The sequence below is a fragment of the Haliaeetus leucocephalus genome, unplaced genomic scaffold (genome assembly GCF_000737465.1).
Source record: "Haliaeetus leucocephalus isolate CR32 unplaced genomic scaffold, Haliaeetus_leucocephalus-4.0 Scaffold751, whole genome shotgun sequence".
Classification (NCBI taxonomy): Eukaryota; Metazoa; Chordata; class Aves; order Accipitriformes; family Accipitridae; genus Haliaeetus; species Haliaeetus leucocephalus.
The window spans coordinates 15,932,689-15,952,483 of record NW_010973187.1 but is presented as its reverse complement, the minus strand read 5'-3'; the positions used below and the strand labels follow the sequence as shown (position 1 = coordinate 15,952,483).

Sequence of the window (19,795 nt, the reverse complement as noted above, 5' to 3'; positions counted from 1 at the left end):
CAAGATGGCGGCGGCGGCGGGCTGTGTGTGAACATCCCTCGGCCCTCCCGGCCCTGGGCGGGCGGCGGGCCCGGGCGGCACCGCGCCGAGCCGAGCCGGCATGTGCGAAACCTACTCGCGGTGGCTGCTGCGGGTGTCGGTGGCGCAGATTTGCCAGGCGCTGGGTTGGGACTCGGTGCAGGTTTCGGCCTGCGACCTCCTCACCGACGTGCTGCAGCGGTACCTGCAGGGGCTGGGCCGGGGCTGCCACCGCTACTGCGAGCTCTGTGAGTGCCGGGCCGGGCCGGGGGCTGGCGGGCAGTGCTGTGGGGAGAGGGGCTGCGGCGAAGGAGCGTAAGGGGTTTGCCGCCTGGAGGCTGTGCTGGGAAGCCGGCTGCGGGTGGCCCTGCTTGCTTGAGCAGGGGGTCTGGACCGAGCGACCTCCGTAAGTCGCTGCCGGCCTCGGCCGTTCTGTGGAGGGCGGCTGCGGAGCGGTGCTGTAGGCCGTGGGGAAGGGGAGTCGGTCTGTGGGGTAGCGCCGTGGAGGCGTGAGGAGGGCAGCTGTGGTTGTGGGAGGCTGCAGGGCGGTGCTGGGGGCTGCGGGGTGCTTTGCAGGGGAGATGCGGGCTGTGGGGCAGTGCAGGAGGGGACGGGGAGGTGAGCTTTGGGCAGCGCTGGGGTCTGTGGGGTGGTGGGTGCGAGGTGTTTGTGGGGGGGAGACCCGGCTGTGGGGCAGTGTCGTGGTGGTGTGGGGAGGTGGCCTGTGGGGCAGCTCTGTAGGGAAAGAGCGTGGGGAAGTGGGCTGTGGCAGGGAGGTGAGGGCATGGGGGAGATCAGGCTGTGGGGAGGTGGGCTGTGGGGTACTCTGGGTGGGGGAAGATCAAGGGGAGCTGGGCTGTGGGGCAGTGCAGGGGGCCGAGAGGATGAGGAGGTGTCGTGGTTTAACCTCAGCCAGCAACTAAGCACCACGCAGCTGCTCACTCCCTCCCCCACCACCCAGTGGGATGGGGGAGAGAACTGGGGAAAAAAAAAAAGTAAAACTCGTGGGTTGAGATAAAAACAATTTAATAGAACAGAAAAGAAGAAACTAATAATGATAATAATAACAATAATAAAAGGATTGGAATATAAAAGTGATGCACAGTGCAATTGCTCACCACTTGCTGACCAATGCCCAGTTAGTCCCTGAGTGGCGATTCCCCCCAGCCCCACTCCCCCCAGTTTATATACTAGACATGATGTTACATAGTATGGAATACCCTTTTGGCCGGTTTGGGTCAGCTGCCCTGACTGTGCCCCCTCCCAACTCCTTGTGCCCCTCCAGCCTTCTTGCTGGCTGGGTAGGAGAAGCTGAAAAATCCTTGACTTTAGACTAAACATTACTTAGCAACAACTGAAAACATCAGTATGTTATCAACATTCTTCTCATACTGAACTCAAAACATAGCACCATACCAGCTACTAGGAAGACAACTTTATCTCAGCTGAAACCAGGACAGGAGGGAAGCCATGGGGCAGTGCTGGCGCACAGGGGCCCTAGTGCGGGGAAGAGGTGGGCTGTGGGGCAGTGGGCCTGGGGTGTGGGGAGATGGGGCTGCTGCCCTCCTTTTTCTGGCTAGAGCGTGCAGGGTAGTAGGTGCATGTGTACAAGAGGGGGAGATGGGACTGTTGGCCCTGCTGCTGGGGCTGTAGTGTTCTGAATCTGGGAGGGGGCTGTACTGGGAGGGGAGAAAGGGCAGCCAACCCTCTTGCTGGGTGGGATGTGTACATGAGAGGATGTGATGCTGCTGCTGTGTTGTCCTGGCTTATCTCTGGGTCAGGGTCTGTGCCCTGGTGGGAATGCTGAGGAGGCTGTGGGGGTCCACTGTAGGTGGGGATGTGTGTGTAGCGTCCAGGATGTGGGCACAAGGGGAAGTGCTGAAGCTGTAGGGCACAAGATTTGGGCTGGGTGTACGGGACAGGGAGGCGGGAGGTGTTAACCCCTGCCATGGGAGGTGTATAAGGAGTAAAGAGAAGGAGCTGCAGTGCGTGGGGTCTGAGAGGTGTGCCTGGGCGGAGTGGAGTCACCTGCATGGGGAGAAAGAGATGTGGCTGGAAACGCTATTGCTGGAATGCTCTGGGTTGGTAACATATGTGTAAGGGGGCAGTAGTTTGTGGGGCTGGAGGTACATATGTGCAAGGGGAGGTGTGGGGCTTTAGTGCTGGCAGGGAGTGCGTATGTGCTATGCTGTGTGGGGTCAGGGATGTATGTGTATAGGGATGACGTGGGGCTGCGGTGCCTGGTATCAGGGATGCACATGTATGGGAGTGGCCAGGGGGCTGTGGCAGGGATTAACACATACCAGGGCAGCATGGGGCCATATATGTGAGGCTGGGGATGTGTGCGTACAGGGGGATATGATGGTATTGTGGGGCTGGGAATGCGTGTATGGGGGATGTGGGGCTGCAGTGTGTGAAGGCAGGGATGCATTAGAGTGGGTTTTGGGGGAGACAGAGCTGTAGTATGCAGGATGTGGGAAGGTGACGGGGCTGCACGTGGGAAGTGTGGAGTATGTGTATGCAGAACAGGAGGGGTGGGGCTGGGGATAATTTTAGTGCATGTGGCATGAGGCGTGAGTGTCCTCACGTGGATGCAGTGGAAGAGGTTTGGCTGGGTATGTGGGGGACTGGAGTTAGCCAACACTGCCCTTGAGGGGACATGTGCAGAAGGAGCTGGGAGTGATGGTAGGGGACAGGATGCCCAGGGCCTCGCTGGATTTGGGGAGGGAGCATGGAAGGGGTGGGAGCGTGGAATGGGTGAGTTTACACCAACTGGAAGAAGAGAAAGAAAAGAGGTCTGGGACTGGGAGGACTGCTGGCTGGGTCACATAGGAGTATGGAGTGTGCGTGGATGGGATGGGGAAGGGGCAACAAGTATCACTGCTGGGTCTGGGTGTGTGACAGGATGAAGTCATGTGTTCCTCGGGGTTGTCTGCATCCCTGCAGAGCCTGCAGTTGAGGTTCTGAGGGGGCTCATGACCTGCCGGTACCTGCAGAATATGGGGTGAGGGAGGATGGGATGTCCAGTTGCTTGCTGGGTCAGTAATGCTGACTGGGGACATGAGAGGGTGGTAGGGGTCTGCTGGGTGTGGGAATGTTAAGAAGGGGGTGCTGATGTCCTGTTGGGTCAGGGAGGGTGTGGGGACCTGGCAGTATGCGGGGAGAGGGAGGCTGTCAGAGTCACTGCTAGGTCTGAACACAGGGAGTGTCGCAGGGGATGTGGAGCAAGGCTCAGGCTGTCAGTGCGGTTAGAGGGTTGCGAGTCTGCGTGTGGAGGCCTTTGCTGCCCTAAGTGTGGGGCCAGGAGGGGAGGACAGCAGTGATGTGTGTGCAGAGATGGGGCTGCCAGTGCTGCTGCTGGATCTGTAAGTATTGGGGGGGGAGATGGAGGGGGCATGCACATAGTGGAGAGGCCGGGGGGGGCGAGGGTGCCCTGTAGGGGTGGGTGTAGACTGTGTGTGCATGGAGAAACAGGGCTGCTTTTGCCTCCTGTGCCAAGAGGGACATGTTCCCCCTTCCTCTGGCGTGCTGGGGAGCCGTGGGCTGCCACTGCTCCACTTGTCTGTGTGTACTTATGGAGGGGGAAGTCCTGCAGAGCCCCTGGGGCAGAGGTCAGAGCCGCTGCAGTTGGGTCTGGCAGTGGGGAAGTTGTTGAGGAGGAAACAGGGGTTGGAGTTGGGATGGATAACGTGATTGCTCGCCTGAAGTGCTGAGTGAGGAGAAGGTGACTCACTGATGGTGGATTTGGGGCTACTGTAGCCACCACCAGTTCAGAGAATGTGCTGGGGACTGCGGGAGGTTTGGGGAGAGGTAACAGGGATGGCAGCCCCGAAATGGAAAGGTTTGCCAGCACTTCTGTCCAAGTTGTGGGAGCTGTGCTAATGAGGGTGTCACAGCCATGGATGAGAGGAGTGTCAGAGGCATGTTGCTGTCAACTGGTGGTGGGTGCAGCCTCAAGATCGGAGGAACTGTGAAGACTGGAGGTGTCAGCTTCCCCTGCAAGAGTGAATCTGGAGAGTGTGTGGACCAACGACCCGTGAGCTGAGAAGCACAGCATGATCGGCTTGGTCGGGAGAGGAGCAGTCATGGCCTGAAGGTGCTGCTGCTTGTGGTCCTGTCCCTTCTCTGAAGCAGAAATTCTCACTGCTGCCCTGATAAAGCAAAGTGATGAGCTGAAGGTACCTGATACCTGGCCCTGCCTCTGCTTTATCATTTCAGGAATAACTGAGATCGAGTCTGGCACTGCCAGTGTAACTGAACTTAGGAGGAAGTTAGTGATATTGCTGCAAACTCTTTGGATTTCATTTCTAGGTTGAATAGGTTTCCTTGTACAAGTTTTTCCCAAATTAGAGAGCTAGTTAGATGTCAAGCTGTTTATAGTTAGTGTGGGATTGGGACTGTGCAATATTAACCTGTATCTCCCAGCAGCACAAGTGCAGCTGCTACACCTCTGAAGTCTGTATCTCAATCCAAACACAAACTATCTGTAAAGCAATTAAAGGGGACAACAGACAGAGTTTGGGATAATTGAGTTATGGGGTGAAAAAGGAGCTAACCTAGGCTTGGTCAGAGCCGTCCTTTCATATGGTTAGTACAAATACTAGGGAAGATGCTTTTGTAACTGGATCACTGCTTGTGCAAGAGATGAGTTGTTGAGCAGCATTGCCCCCCTAGCTCAGCTGCCTCTGCCACAGGTACTGCAATGTTTGTAGGACTTGGAGGAAAAGATGCAGGGGTGGTGAAAATACGCATTTTTCCTTTTGGTGCTTGAGGAATTGGAAATGCGTAGAACTAAGGTATCCCTCTCTTGCTTTGGGTGTGCTTACTGAAAGTGGGGAAAGCAATTTTTTCTTCCCCTCTATGAACGGAGAAGGAAGTATAACAGTCCTTCTTTTCTTTCTTCTGGGTTTTTTTTGGGGGGGGGAGAAGGGGAATATGCTGTTTTCGTGCCAGTGATACGGTATTTTTTGTATTACCTCTCTTAAAACGATTCCTGTATTTCTTTCTTTAAACGGTTTGTAAAAAGACATCTTAATGCAGAGCTGATGTCTCCCTGCTTTTTCAGAATTGTTTCCTTTTGCTCTTAAAATAAGTTACTGTACAGACCCAGCTCTGGATGAATGAGTTGAATTTTGCCATGGTTTTGCCTAAGTAGAATTAATTAAATTCCAATTGTAGCATCTTCATTGTCAGTGTGTTATCTCGGAGTCAAACCAGTGGGGTTTGAGTTAGCAGGGTTGTCAGCTGGAGGGACATAATCTTTGTATTCGAAACTGAATGGATTTACTCTGACGTAATTGAGACAGTGTGGTATTGCTCTGAAAAGCATGTCATTGCTGTTCACGTATTTTCTCAGTTGCAAAAGAATGGCTTTCCCAGCTGTGTTAGATCTTTGTTCCAGCTGTTACATCCCATTAGGAGAGCTACATTCAAAATTTTCTTTACTTTTCTGCTGTTGTTTCTTTGCATTTGCAGTAGCTGTAGTTGATGGGAGCTTCTGTGGCTGCAAAGAGAAGGCAAAAGGATTTGCAAAGCGGGCTTGAGATGTCTTTGATGCTGTGAAATGCTTCTGAATACTGTGTTGGGGGTGGAGGAGAGAGTGAATTTACAGGGGAGAAAATAAGGGTTTTCCTGTTAAAGTACACCACATTATGCTGTTCAGATTCATGGAAAGCTTGTAAGAGGAAGGCTATTCAATATGCTGCACGCTCCACGCATGTTTTTATCCTAAAATTTAAATAAAATATTTGAAAAACAGTGTTGGAGTTAATAATTAAGTTATTGAACTACAAAACAAACTGACGTCATGTGGTTTTCTGAGAGCAGAGTTCTACATTTTTGTTGTTGCTCTTTGTTTTAAGCAGAGGTGAAAAGGGAAAAGTTCTCTGTTATGTCCACTTCATTTTGCACTCACCTTTCATGTGGTTCGATAGAGCTGGTAGCACGGCTGGTGCTTTGAATTAACTGCTCTGGATTTTCTTGTGTATGTTGGGTTTTTTATATTGGGGAACTGTCCAGTGAAGACAGACTGGTATCTGCTTCATTTCCTATGAGTTTGGCTAATGCAGCTTGGCAGTGGGAGGGTTGGTTACAGACAGGCAGAATATGTCGCACTTCACCTCTTAACTTAGCACATCCAGTAAGAGAGTTTAGTTTCCAGGATATTTATGTGGATGGTGCAATTCATGGGAGGCCTGAGGAGGGGAGTCATGGTTTATGCCCCTGAAAGCCTCATCTTTCTGTTACATTGCTTTAAAAAACAATCAGGTAGAAGCTACTTAACTTTAATCAATGAGGGCACCTCGGCATATTTCAGCAGGACAAAATTAGATTATCTGCTGCTAAAACTGGAAGTGTAGTAAACTAGATAATTAACTTTGAGGTGTGTTGGCTCTAGAAGTGAGTTTTTTAGTACTCTTTCTGTGAATTTTCAGTGTTGAGCATATGCTTGGATATGTTGTGACTTTTTTATTTTTTCTGCTGAGATTTCCTACAGTGAGGGAATGAAATTTAAAAGTTGCTCTTTAGTTTCATATTGTGTGACTGCTTTTTTGAAGATTATTTTTATGTAACCGTAGAATCATAGACTATCTCAAGTTGGAAGGGACCTGTAAGGATCATCATGTCCAACTCCCTGCTTCTCGCAGGACTACCTAAAACAAATTATATATATATAAAAATATTAAATATAAATAATATTCTATATTAAAATTGATTTTAATAATGCAACTGTATTTATGTTAAAAAGGCATGTTCTGATCTGGTGAACACGGCATTGTAACTGGAAGCAAAATCTTGCAAAACTTTTTGTCAAGATAGAGCTGGCTTAAAACCTGCTCCAGTGTCACTGCACAATCTCCTGTAACAGAAAACTTAACTTCATTACAGCAAATCTTTTCTTTGGAGAATGCAAACAGCACACTAGTATTTTCATTGGGAATAACCACAGTGGAGAGAATTGACCTGGCATCAACCAAATTTTTATTTCTTTCCAATTAAATGTCAAATTTACCTCATACGTTTTTTCACTGATGTTCTTTTTTTTAGTTACTTCACTCTTATCGGTGTATAATAATAATCTCTGTCAAAGTGTTAGATTTTGATGATCAGTCTAAATGAGCTGATTCCCTATACTGATGCTGAATAACTGTTGTAACAAGTATCTATCCAGGGCCCATAACATTTGTTATAAGAAGTGTACCTCTTTATGTCCTGATGACCTTAAACATTGATGGTTTTTGAGCTAATTAACTTGTTACTGGCTACCCATAAACAAGGACAGCTTGGGTTTTTGCTTGACGTTTATGAGGTTACCAGGAAAAGGAGCAGACTTTGAGCAGCAATAGCAAGGAGGTGCTTTCGCCTGACTGGTGACTACATTAATAGGACCCTTTGTCCCCCACTTAAATGCACTCAAGTAAGGCATAAATACTTATTTAGTAATCTACTGTGTATGCTTCTGACTGTTCTTGTGGATGGAAGCAATGTGTTACCTGCTTGAAAGAGTTATCTTGGAGTAACTATTCAGTGTAGATGCACGGGTATTTAATGCGTGGCAGGGTTGTGTGATGCGCTGGAGCACAAGGAATCTGTCGTAGAGCCTGTTATAAAAATACTGAGGAGCTATACCTAATCATTTCCTGGTTAAAATAAAATGTAAAAAAATCTCTTTTAGAGCAGATATGAGGGTGAATGCTGAGCTATTTATAATAGAATGTACATGTTGCATGGGTAGTGACTCATTAATTTTTCTCAATGTATTTATTACAGAGCTGCAGTTGCTTCCTTTAGAAAACCTGGCATGAAACTAAAAGCTCCTCTGTTCTGTATTTACTCACTTGCTAAATTTTCACTGATTCATACGAAGTTTGGGCCAGGAAGGAGGAGGTGATGGGGGTGAGTTTGACAAAAGTAAATCAGCTATTCCTAAAACTGAATTTAAGGAAAGATAGTTTTTCCCTAACCCCTGCCCACCCCCTCGCAGTTTCTTTGGGTGACCTGAGCATTGGTTAGCTTGTTTGCTGGAGGGCTGGAGGAATTCTTGTGACTATTGCAAAAATAACTAGGCTTTAGTAGCTTCTAAAAATGCCTTTTCCCTGCAAACCAAAAGCAAGCTTTTATTGCTTGAAGGGGAGTTAGTGCAGTTATCTGCAGGTGACGCTGAGGTGCAGGTTTGGGGGCTGCATAACTTTCCACCCAAATACTTGGTTCTGCATGGATTCTGTTTGCCCATAGTTTCGGTGCTGTACTTTTTTTGGGATCCATTTCTGTGTGCAGATTCCTCCTCTTCTAGTGTTTGTTCTTATGCCTAGGGAAGCTGAGAGTATCGTAACTGCACGGCCATTCCCACAGGTTTCTGGTGAGCTGTTTTGAGACCGAATGGTCTTAATGTAGTTCTGCTGTTTGCCGCAGCTGTATCAGTTTCGGAGCACAGTTCCCATTCAGGGAGGCAGTACAACTTAAAAGCTCGTGAGAAAGATATTTTCTTAGTTCACTGTTTGCAGGGTAAGGAGGAGAGTTGTAACTTGCTGGATGAACTATTCCCGCCTCCTTCCATCTCTTCCCAGTCCTGGACAACAGATATTCTTTGAAGTGTCGTGGTACAGGGAACAGCAAGAGGCTGGACACCAGAAGTTCCAAAGCTGTTTGCGGTCTGGTGCTAACTTGCTGTGTGACATTGGATTAATTATTTCACTGGGAGGCTTCAGCATCTGAATTTTTAAACTGAGGATAGCACAAATATCTAAAGAATATTGAGACGTGTTCAGTATGCACAAATTTTTTTTTTTTTTTTTTCATCATTTACTTACAGAAAAAAAGCCTAAGACTAAATGAAAGACCAGGAGGGAGTGTTACATGTTTGTCAGCATTCTTTTTCATGTGTCTGGCTTCTGCCATTTTAGTGAATTTTTATTAAACCAGAAAGAGGAGAGGAATGCTAAACTGTTCAAATAAAAGTATAAAGCCTTGATTTGATGAATCACCTGAAGTTACATTTAATGCATCTTTGTGCTGTGTATATTTCCAACTGATAACTGTTTTGATTTAAATACAGACACGAATACAGACCTGAAACTTTTTTGTACACTTTTACCACTGAGGACACACTGTCTTAAAAAGAAGAGGTTAACTGATCGGTCCTTTCATCCCTCTGGCAGTTGCATGTTTAAAAATTTTTTTAGCTTTTAATCAATCTTATGACTTGGCATTGTCTCTTTGGAGGCAAATGTCAAAGATATGGGAAAATTGAATCTTCTTCAGGGTTTTTTTTGGTTACCTTTTGAACCTGCTTTCTAACACACACAATTGTTTTTTGATATGGTTCCTTAAATACTTCCATGCTTCCCTTATGCTTAGTAGTTGCTTCTCTGCCATGTGTTTGTAATAAGCACTTGTAAGAAGAAGTCCTTTTTAGTACTCACCACTTGCTAATCACATCTGTACACATTTTTGGAAGTTAAAGAGATCACGTGCAGATCTAGCAAAAGACCTTTTCCTATCGCAGTGATAAACTGGACTAAACTTTCGCCCTGAGTACGTGACAGTGCTGGTGTCAAGAGGTGCACCCTGAGCAAGGTACTCAAAACACCTCCACAGAGCGCCAGTAAAATGGGGTAGATGTTGTGGTGCATCTTGCAGTCCTGTGCCCCAGGTTGTCCATCTGGGAAACCTATTGCAGCGTTTTCCCTGCCTGTACACTTGGTTTTTCTTTCAAGGGAAACTGGACACAAGCACAGTGTGTGTCCGTGCCTGTCGGTATGCTTTCCAGGTCTAGGCAATGCACACCTGGGAATGAGTGCTTTGAGGCTCACCACGAATCCCCCTGTCCTGCAAACAGCACAGCCAGTGATTTCAGGAGTGCCTGGGGAATAAATATGCTGTACTTCTGGGCTTGTTGAAAAGTTTTCCCCAAGTTTTTCTTTTTAACTGGCTGTCTGACTTGTATCTGTTAAGTCTTGACACCTTAGAAAATGGTTCAGTAAGTTCAAAGGTATCTTTGTAGTCTGAAGAACAACTACGAGTGACAACACAAAATTTCTTAGCTGTGTCAATTATCTAAATTTAATTTTTTAAGGATAAAACACTCTTCCGCCTGCCTAATAACTATAGAGGTCTCATAACTACTCCAGGGTGGTGATATCCTACTTTAATTATGTTTTTGTAAGTCTCCACATTTCTCTGTCCCTAGAGTCTGCATGGGGAAACTAGTGTTGCATTTGTACTAGATATTATACAAACACAAAATCCGAGATGGTTCCTGTTGTACGGAGTTCACGTTCTAAATACAGACGGACAAAAGAGGCAATAACTTGGTCTGATCTCTCTTTTAGCTGTGGAGAGAATTAAAACACAAGCGACTTGCCCAGAGTCACACAAGAGGCCAGTGTTACGGAGCTGAGAATCAAAACCATAATCTGAGTATTACCCTTATCTTCACCACAAGACTAAGAAGAGAAATTCTAGAACAAAATTCTTATTTTCTAAATGTACCTGCAGGCGTAAGTTGGCTGGGGGTTTGAATTCATCCAGTGATGTGAGAACCAGCCTGCTCGACTGCTTCAGCTTCAAGATAAACCAAGAAGAGATTAGGTTAAAGGACAAACAAAAGAGCATCCCCCCCGTTCTCCAAAGCTGGGGCTTCACAATAGCGTTTGTGTTCCTTCAATAAGCACAGGCTGGTTTTCCATAATTACTTTTTAAAGTAAATCACAGCTTATCATCATGTAGGGATGTAATATCTTCATAAGCCAACTATACAGAACTTCAATAATTCAGTATAATTTTATTGAATTAAAAAAAAAAAAAAAAACAAAAAAACCCAAAAAAACCAAACAAACATGTTTGGGGTATAAGGCATTTTTTTTTTGTGTTATTGTTACACAAAAGGTTAGGATGAGACTCAAAGTGGTGCCTTGGCTACCAAAGCCAGGTGTCCAGTTCTCCCTCCAGAAGCCTTCAGAGGGATTTCCCTCTGTCAGGTCAGGGAAACTGAGGCACATGGAGGACTTCTGTGCTGTATAGTTTAAATCTTTGAGCCAAATTATATGTGTAGAACAAACTGCATCCTCACTTGGACTGTTTTCTTGGAGGTCATCTCAAATAAAGATCCTGACTGCTTGGCCAGTGGTGTTTCACTATACTTTTTGTAAGGAAAAGAAGATTTTTGCTGTAGAGTCAAGCTTAAATTGCACCCCAGGAAATCAGCCCCTGAAGTTTAGTATAACATATTCTCTTCTCATCAAACCACTACTTAGTATTCCTGTGTTTCATCCGGGAGATACATCTAACCAGTAGGTAAAGTGACTCATAGTTTATGAACCCTGTAGATTTCATCTGGTGGAAAGATATTATGTGAAGTATTTTTGTTATCAAGAGATACACGAGATACCTTCTCTTTTTGTTACCCATAAACTACAGTTGGTTCAACAAAATGAAGTTGTTCCTTTTCTGGGTTGAAAAAAAATGTTTGGTCTGTTACATGCTGGTAAAGGGGCACTTTCTGCATATTGAGGTCTTGTTTCATTCATTTGAATTTACATTATGAAATTGAAAACTATTTTAAGTGGTGTTGCATGATGTTAATTGACTGTTGCCAGGTAAAGCTGCCTGTTTCTGCTCCCTAGTTTTTGCTTGATTTGCTTCTTGAGGTGCAGTTCTTTAATGGTATGAATAGAAACAAAGTGATACGGGTTGAAACAAAATGCTTTTAAATGAGAGCATATTCTTAGCCTGAAATGTTGTGTAGCCCGATGAACAGTGAACCTGGTAGAACTATGGGGCAGTAATCTCCGTTACAGGTGGTGAGCTGTGGTAGATTGAAATCTCTAAGGGTAGATCTGCGGGTCGATTTTTTTTAAACTGGATTTTTGCAAAAACGTTGTTCTTTTGTTGTTTTTTTTGTTACAGATGGCCGCACAGATCCAATTTTGGATGATGTAGGTGATGCCTTCAAGCTTATGGGGGTTAACCTGCATGAGCTAGAAGATTATATACACAATATTGAACCTGTCACTTTCGCACATCAAATCCCTTCGTTTCCTGTCAGCAAGAACAATGTCCTGCAGTTTCCCCAGCCGGGAAGTAAAGATGCGGAGGAAAGGAAGGAGTACATCCCTGATTACATGCCACCTATTGTCTCCTCTCAAGAAGGTGCGAAATTAATCCTTTGCTCTAAGTTTTGGTCCCTGTGTGTTTGCATATTTGTTTGCATCCTCGAGCAGTTTGAGTTGTGTTGCCCCATAGCAGTCGCTCAGAAAGGACCCACTGGGTGTTACACAAGCATGGTTTCAAAACAGATAGCAGTGCTGTGGCAAGTTTATTTTCCACTCTTTTACTTTCCTCCAAGATTAACTGGTGTCAAAATACACTGCATCAATACATGTTTCTATAACGCATATAAATTTTAAGTTTTCAGATAATAATAGAAATTAATGCTTTACATTACCTTTTATGTGTTAGCCTCCCTCTTAGATATACTGCAAAAGTTTACATAATTTGGTAAAGGTAGAAGAAGGAAGGCTGGCGAGACTGGCACAGCATTCCCAGCTCCTGACAGCTCTTTCTTCTTCCTTTGAACAAATAAAAAAAAAAAAACAACAAAAACAAAACCAGAAAAAAAACCACCAAAAACCCACCACCAACCAAAAAAACTCTTCCAATTAAAATGAAGTCAGATTTAAAATACGGAAGTAAGAGTCAGTTAGAGGCACAGTGGTTGCTTTTAATTCCCTTTGCTAATGTTGCTTGGGGTTTCATCGTTACTGTTCCAACTCCTCTCCTTCCCTTTCTTGTGTAAAAGTCCGATGGAGGCAGGGGTTGAGGATCACTGTAACAGTGAAACCAACTATACAAATGCTACGAGCTGCAGTTAGCCTGAGAATTTTAACAGTGGCAGTGGAAAACGCAAAATCTTTTTTTCTATTTTCAGCCACATGAGACTTGATGGCTAATAAGATAAGCCTTTAAGAAACGCAACCTAGTCTAACGTACCCTTTGAATAGCGAACATCACACAACTATACTTTGTGGGGGAATAAACATATGTAAGCTTGTGGACCGGGCACAAAAATCACAGACAGAAGAACTTTATTTTCCAAGAGAGTGTTACAAACAGGTGCAATCCTCACAAGATACTTACTTAATTTATAATTTCCATGGGAACAGAATGGATGTCATATTCAGTTACGCATATTCTTCTTTTTTAAGAAGTAAGGTCTCAAAGTCTGAACATTGAAATATGTGTAAAAATTCTGCCCAGTGTAAAGATGAACATAACTGACATCACCTTATTGGGTGAATGAAATCTGTTGGTGTGCTGCTACAAATGTTGCATGGTGCAGTTTTTCAATGATTTAGTAAGCTGTAGTAAGTGTAGGTTCAGTCTTTCATACATCATGTTTAGCTAGATAGATGCAGTTACTATGTGCTCCAGTTAGACTAAGTGAAATTATAGTCAGTAACAGGTATCTGAAGTGTAAAGGGCTATCAGACACAATGGTTTCAGTGTGTTCAGAAAAAATAGGCTATTTCCAGTAACAGTGTGAGGACTTACTCATGCTGATGTATATTTCTCAGGCTCTGTAGACCTGACTTTTCTGGTTTCTCTAATTGCATAGAATACATAGTTATTTTATAGATCAATAGCATTTTAATGTCTCTTGCCTTAATATAACCCAGGAAGTGAAACTGCTGGGTTTCAGTGAAACTGCAGAAATATTTTATTGGATTGATAAGAAGGTACTAAAATCTCCCCTTTGTGAAGTTTGTTAAAAGGGTTATTTTTAAAAATCTAAAAGTGAACTCTCTTAAACTAGGAAGAGACAAACAGAATGTAAATATCATATATGTAGACAACAAGAAAGACGTAAAGAGGAAGAAGATGTTGGTAAGTGAATAGGGATTTCGGCTACCCTGTTCTGGCTGCTTTCTTGAAACATGTTAGCCTGATTTTTCAGGAGGTAAACAAACACCATTCTGTCAGAGAAATCCAGCATCTTTGAAGTGTAACAAGTTACCCGGCAGTTTTGTGTTTTGGGGTTTGTTTGGGGTTTTTTTACTTGGAAAATCATACTTTAAAATTATGCAAGGAAGATCAAATTCAACAAGGCTCAAAGCAGCTGTAGACAAATATCTGAACATGAGGAGTGAGAGATGAGAGTATTACAGACTCAGTCTGGCGATACATGACATAGAAAGAGAGGCTAAAAATTGAAATGGGGACAGTTGTGCGCTTTTTTTGTATGTAACTTTTTATACTCTTTCTCTTGCAAGTTAGATCCAGGAGTTAGATTTTAGCAGTCCTTATAAATAATGTATGAATCCTTTTAACACCCGAAGCAAGAAGATATTATTTCCAAAGTTGGATGAGAACCAGGAAAACTTCTAATGCCTAAAGCTAGTGTATCAGAAGACCTATAGACACAACTTCAAAAAAATGAATACAACATTTTTTTAAATGGAAATTTAAAGCAAGCATTAAATACAACTGCTGAATGCAGGTTTGTAATAGTTGATTTAAAATACTTATAGTTGAGGACATTTTAATTTTGAATTAAGTGTTTTCTGAAAATGCTCTTTGTAATTTTGTGCCCTACGGGTTTTTTTAGAAGGGGTAAGGTGGATCAAGAAACTCTGTTGTATGTGTTTTGTTGTAATTTACTCCAAGTAAAATTTGGAAGAAAAACTTACTTTTGCAGATTAAAGGAATGCATCGTAAAAATACTGAAGAAGTGCAGAAGTTGTTTGAATAGTTTTCAGATCTTTATAGAGTAGGAAAAAAAAAGTGCTGCTATGAACATTGTGCAGTTCATAACATTTGAGTTGCTTTGAGTAGGCAATAAAGATAATTAGTCAGTAATGAAGGAAGGCTTCATGCATGTTACGATGTATAATGTAAATCTTTCAGTCACTTAAAGGAACTGTCAGGAAGACTCGTTATGTCCCATTTTATATCGAAGCCTAGAGCGCAGCTCATGTTATGAATATTTATTTACTGATGTGATTCAGAAATTACTAGTGCTGATATATTTTAGCAATAACATAGCCATGACGGTCCAAGGGTATGAGCAGAACAAGATTTATTGGGAGAGGTAATATCTTTTAATTTTATCAGTTGATCTAATTAGATGTATCATGTCTGGTGACAAACTGACTTTGCAGGTAATTTTAGCTAGGTGCTTTAATAAGAAAAAGGTGGGGGTTTTTTTATTGTTCATTTGGAAAAAAACCCAACAGTGTTCAGTATGCACCATGACCAGTAGGTGTTGCTAACCTCCTTCTCAAAAGTCATCTAGTTCTGCACATGTAACTAACTTCTTATTTCCACTTACTCTAGAACTAGTGCTGTTGTGTTCAGAGTATACAGTCTACCCAGCAGCTTGTGTGATGTCTTAGTTATCATTGCCAAAGACTTGATAAGAGCAAAAAGTCCTGTCCAGCCTGAGAGGAGCCGTTTCCTTCATATGTACTCAATAGTAAGAAATGCTGAAACAGCTCTCCGAATGATTTCTGAAGTTGTTGGGGAAAAGGAGGAAGGCAAATAGGTTTTCAAGATCTGTAATTTGTGTCAGTTGGAAGTTCAGTTCAGTGGTAGAAGTTTTGTTCCAAGAAAGCAGAAAATGTTTTCTTGCCTTAAATATGCCGTGCCTCAGTTCAGTAACATGCACTAACTAAATGATCTGGTGCAGATTCCAAATGCTTGCACTGCGAGGATCTGCATATAAAAATTATATATTTTATAAAACAATCTGACTCAGTATTGCCATGGCAAATGTTGGGGTTTTAGCAGTATTTTTACAAAGGACACCGAAGGGATAATTCTATGCCAATGTATCATGATGTTCGCTGTCTGCCTAGTTTTAATTAGTCTCCTTTTTGTTTTTTGAGTTATTTTAGCGCTCTTGTCACTAAAATGTCATGGTAAACTTGTAAGATAGATTAAAAAAGGAGAAAAAAATAAATTAGTTGCAAAACATGATGGTCATGCTTTATTTCTTGTGCTTTAATGTGAAAGAACATACATTTTGCAATAATACATCGACTTCATAGAATTTGTTGATTGCATTTGAAACAAAACAGTACTTTGCTGAAACTAGGCCAGTTGAGAAAGCCCAGATGCTTTTCCAGAGCTAATAATAATTATCACTGTTACATTTTGTGATAATGTTGAGAGCCCTGGGTCCTGATGCTTTAAGAACATGTCTCATTCTCCATAATTAAAACAAAGAAAAGCGAAGTGTGAATCCTACATGTGCCATGGTAACCTTATTTTTAAGCTTCCTGGAATGAATTTCTACCTGCGCTTGCTGCCTCTTGTTATTACCTTGTTTTTAAATAATAATAATGATTTTAAAAAAACCAAACGATCATAGAAAAAACAAGCCACGTTTTATGTCAACTGCTTTCTTTTTCTGACTTTTTGAAGTTACAGGTAGTCCCTCCCTGTTTCTCTGACTGGAAGACTGAAGAAAACATGTTGCTTCTGTGTATGCAATACTGTTCATAGTCTATTATATTTGCATTAGACCCTCATTCCTCTCTCACACTGTAATTGTGCTGGGGTACATCAGAAGGATATGAGGGAAAAGACATGAGAGTCTCTTCCCGGTAGTTGAGATTTTTTGTGGGGAGAGGGGAAGCCTTTAAGGAGTTAAACTTCCTCCTCAATTCTTGCTTCATCTTTTTTTTTGTCTTCTGCTTCATACCACTTCACTCCCACTTCATAGAGGTTCAGCTCCTTTTCCTTAAAGATGGTCTGGAAACAAATGTAATTTTTACCAGGCATTAAGTTTTGTGGTCTTTCTTTCCTGATAAAGTGTGTTCAAGCCCTGACATTGTATTTCTGATCATTGAGTCAGGACCAGTTCTTGGCACAGCGTACAAATTCGGATTTATTTGTAGCCTTTTCTGTCAGAGCATTTTATTTCCCTGGCAGATCAAAGCACAGAATCGTTGATCTTTTTACAGTCCTGCCTTTTCCCCTCTTTGCTGTTGATGTGATGTTAGAACCTGTTACCCACCAAAACCTGATGTCTGCAGCCACCTGGAAGTGTGGAGACGCAGCTGTCAAATTATGCATAATCTCAGAACATCTCTAGTTTTTTCGTACAGTGTTCATTGCTAAAAATCACATTTGAATTGATGAGAATAGAGGGGTGGGGGGTGGTGGAGCAAGCTGCTAATCAAAATAACATGATTTTTGCATCTGATATCTAGGGTCTACTGGTGCTAGAATTGTAATTGTATAAAGCATTAAGCATCACGGTGGTATAAAGCATTAGTGTCTAGCTCCAGTGGCTAGATATATCAGATTTTAAAATTGTCACTGGCCCCTCAGTCTAGCAGTGCTTTCTTTGGCCTTGGTCCAGAACTGGATGTAGCAAGTCTTGGATCTCAGACCAGCGTCATTTCAGTCTCTGGTTTCCTCAATGGTTAAACAAAGCCAATACCTCTTTCTAAATTAGCGCGTGATGGTTTTTAAAAAGGATACTGGGATATCGACTTTGCCATTTTGACAACAGAGGTCTCGCTGTTGTCGTTTTTAAGCCTTTCTGCCTTTCCCCAGATCTAGTTTAATCCCACAGACTAACTCTTCTTCACTCTAACAGCTGCACCAATGATCTTTTCAACAGAGCTTTTCCAGTATACTTGGTTAGGAAACCACCACCCATCAACAAACAGGTACTGTGTAGTCAACCAGTTTGAAGAGTTAAACCCCTGCCAGCCTGTGAACACTTTGCTCCTGGCTGCTAACCGTGCCTGGTTGCTGAGTATTTGCAAGCATCCTTTAGCCGTCCGTGCAGTATGCTGAGTGTTAGACGCTGATTGCTTTTGTGCGAATGAGTCTTCACGTATGCATCAGCCTAGCAAGGAAGAAGCAACAAGAGAAACAGACAAAATGAGAAAGGCAGCCAAGCTTGAGATGCAGACAGAAGAAAGGCATTGGGAAAGAGCCAATAGGAGAGGCAGGTTTCAAAGAAAAAGGAAAATATGAGACAGGAACAAAAAAAGTGTACAGAAAATGTGCCTGGGTTAAATCTTGCCATTAGACAGAAAAATAACTCTTTTATAGAAGGCATGCTGATAAAGCTGTAATTGGGAAGACAACTGTATCTTTACCTTTTCTTAAGAAGTTGTATCATAATCGAAAGCATAATTTCCAGTGAAATACTGCAAGAAAGGATTTAATGACGAAGATTTTTTTTAAAAAGCTTAAAATGTGAAGCTAAATAGACTTTCACCGAAGAGCTTCATTTAATTTGCAGCACTTGGGGGAAAAAAAAAAAATCAATGTAATAAGTGCCATAGTAAAACTTTATCCATGGCAGAAACCAAATCACATAGCTGGGATCCATAGACTATGGAGGCAGAGGCATACGCTGTTTTATATTCTGTAGGAGACTAGTACCTAACTTCTCCTAATCATTCATGTCTTTGGAAAAAAAAAAGCCTCTTGCTATTTTTGTAAGAAGCATAGTGGCAGCTGGAAGTGGGGAATGGAGGAAATGGATTAAAAGTGTTTGCATTAGTTATGGGAGAGAGCTTGTGATGGGTTTTCAAGTTTTTGTTTGTTGGGGTCTTTTAAGTGTTGTGTCCTTCAGAACAAATAAACCAGCTGGAACCTGGCTGTACCTGAATAAGCAATCAGAAAATATATTTTATACAGATGCTGACTCCAGTTTTTTAAAAAGTAATAGCGAGGAGTTGGTATTACTAACTATAAAAATTCAGCATTGTGAAAATGTATTTCTTTAGCTTCTTTAGCTATCTAGTTTTATTCTCTGCATATAGCAAATGAAATGAAGTTAATGTGACTTTTCTTCAAGGGGATATCATCCTTTTAAAACCTTCCCACAAAGATTTTTCTGTTTTTTTCAGACCTGTTTAGATAACTTACAAGTTGTTAGTGATTCTTAAGGATTCAAAATAAAAACGGCACAATGCAGAAGTTGACTCATAAAAGCCAGCCTTTTGCAGTAAATTATTTACATTGAATTGGAATGAAAGTCATGGATTCTTTCACTGCATTGTGATGTGCAAATTGCAATTTTGGCTATAATAAAACCAGAGGAGAAAATGGGACTTTATGATAAAAGGATTGTATTGTCTTCTGTATTTAGAATAGAAGTGCTGTCATGATTTTAATTTCCTACTGATCCTTTTTCAGCAAAACTTTTGTCATTTGTCTTGACTCGTCATGTCAGATCAGTTTTTTCCTTTTTCTGACAATGTATGACTTTGTTTAGTGCCTGTGTGGCTTCCTGCACTGTCTACTGCTACGATACTTGAGGATTTTATTTCATCTGGATCATCAGACACCTTTGTGCCTTTGAAAGCATAAGTTTCAAATTAGGTTATCGTCTGATAGCTGTGAGTTACTGTTCTCAAGTGTTTCAGACTTTCCCTTACTGCACTGAGTATTTTTGGTGACTCTAGGGGAGAGGGTGGGAAACGGAAAGTCTAGCCACCACTTAAGAGAAGCACAACTGGCCTATTTTAAGGGCTGACCTTGTAACTTTATTATTTTTCAGTGCTTTTGCCTCATGCAAGAGCCTTTCCTATTTTTCTTATCAACAAATGCTTTTATTTTTTTCTCTTTGACTTTTGCCACCAAGGATGCTTTAACTTAATAAAAACATTAAGGATTACTAACAATTCCTGGCATTTAAAAAGCAAATAAAAATTATTTTAGCTACTGGGAGCAAAACCACAAATTTGATTGTTACCCCCCTGTGCAGGAATTTGTGCCAAACTTTCTGAGAAATGGCTTGTAACCCAAG

General features: G+C 42.6%; 1 protein-coding gene across 2 annotated transcripts in view; it reads left to right on the top strand.

Annotated features, from left to right (window-relative positions):
- TAF3 (TAF3 RNA polymerase II, TATA box binding protein (TBP)-associated factor, 140kDa) overlaps positions 1-19,795 on the top strand; it is a 119,695-nt gene continuing 99,900 nt past the window's right edge. Inside the window, exons 1-2 of one of the 2 annotated variants that reach the window (XM_010581001.1) lie at positions 1-266; positions 11,926-12,168. In XM_010581001.1, the coding sequence (XP_010579303.1) occupies positions 101-266; positions 11,926-12,168 (409 nt within the window). In that variant the 5' untranslated portion in view covers positions 1-100. Of the gene's footprint in view, positions 267-7,844; positions 7,915-11,925; positions 12,169-19,795 lie in introns of those variants that run through there. The other variant, XM_010581002.1, reaches the window with a different exon arrangement.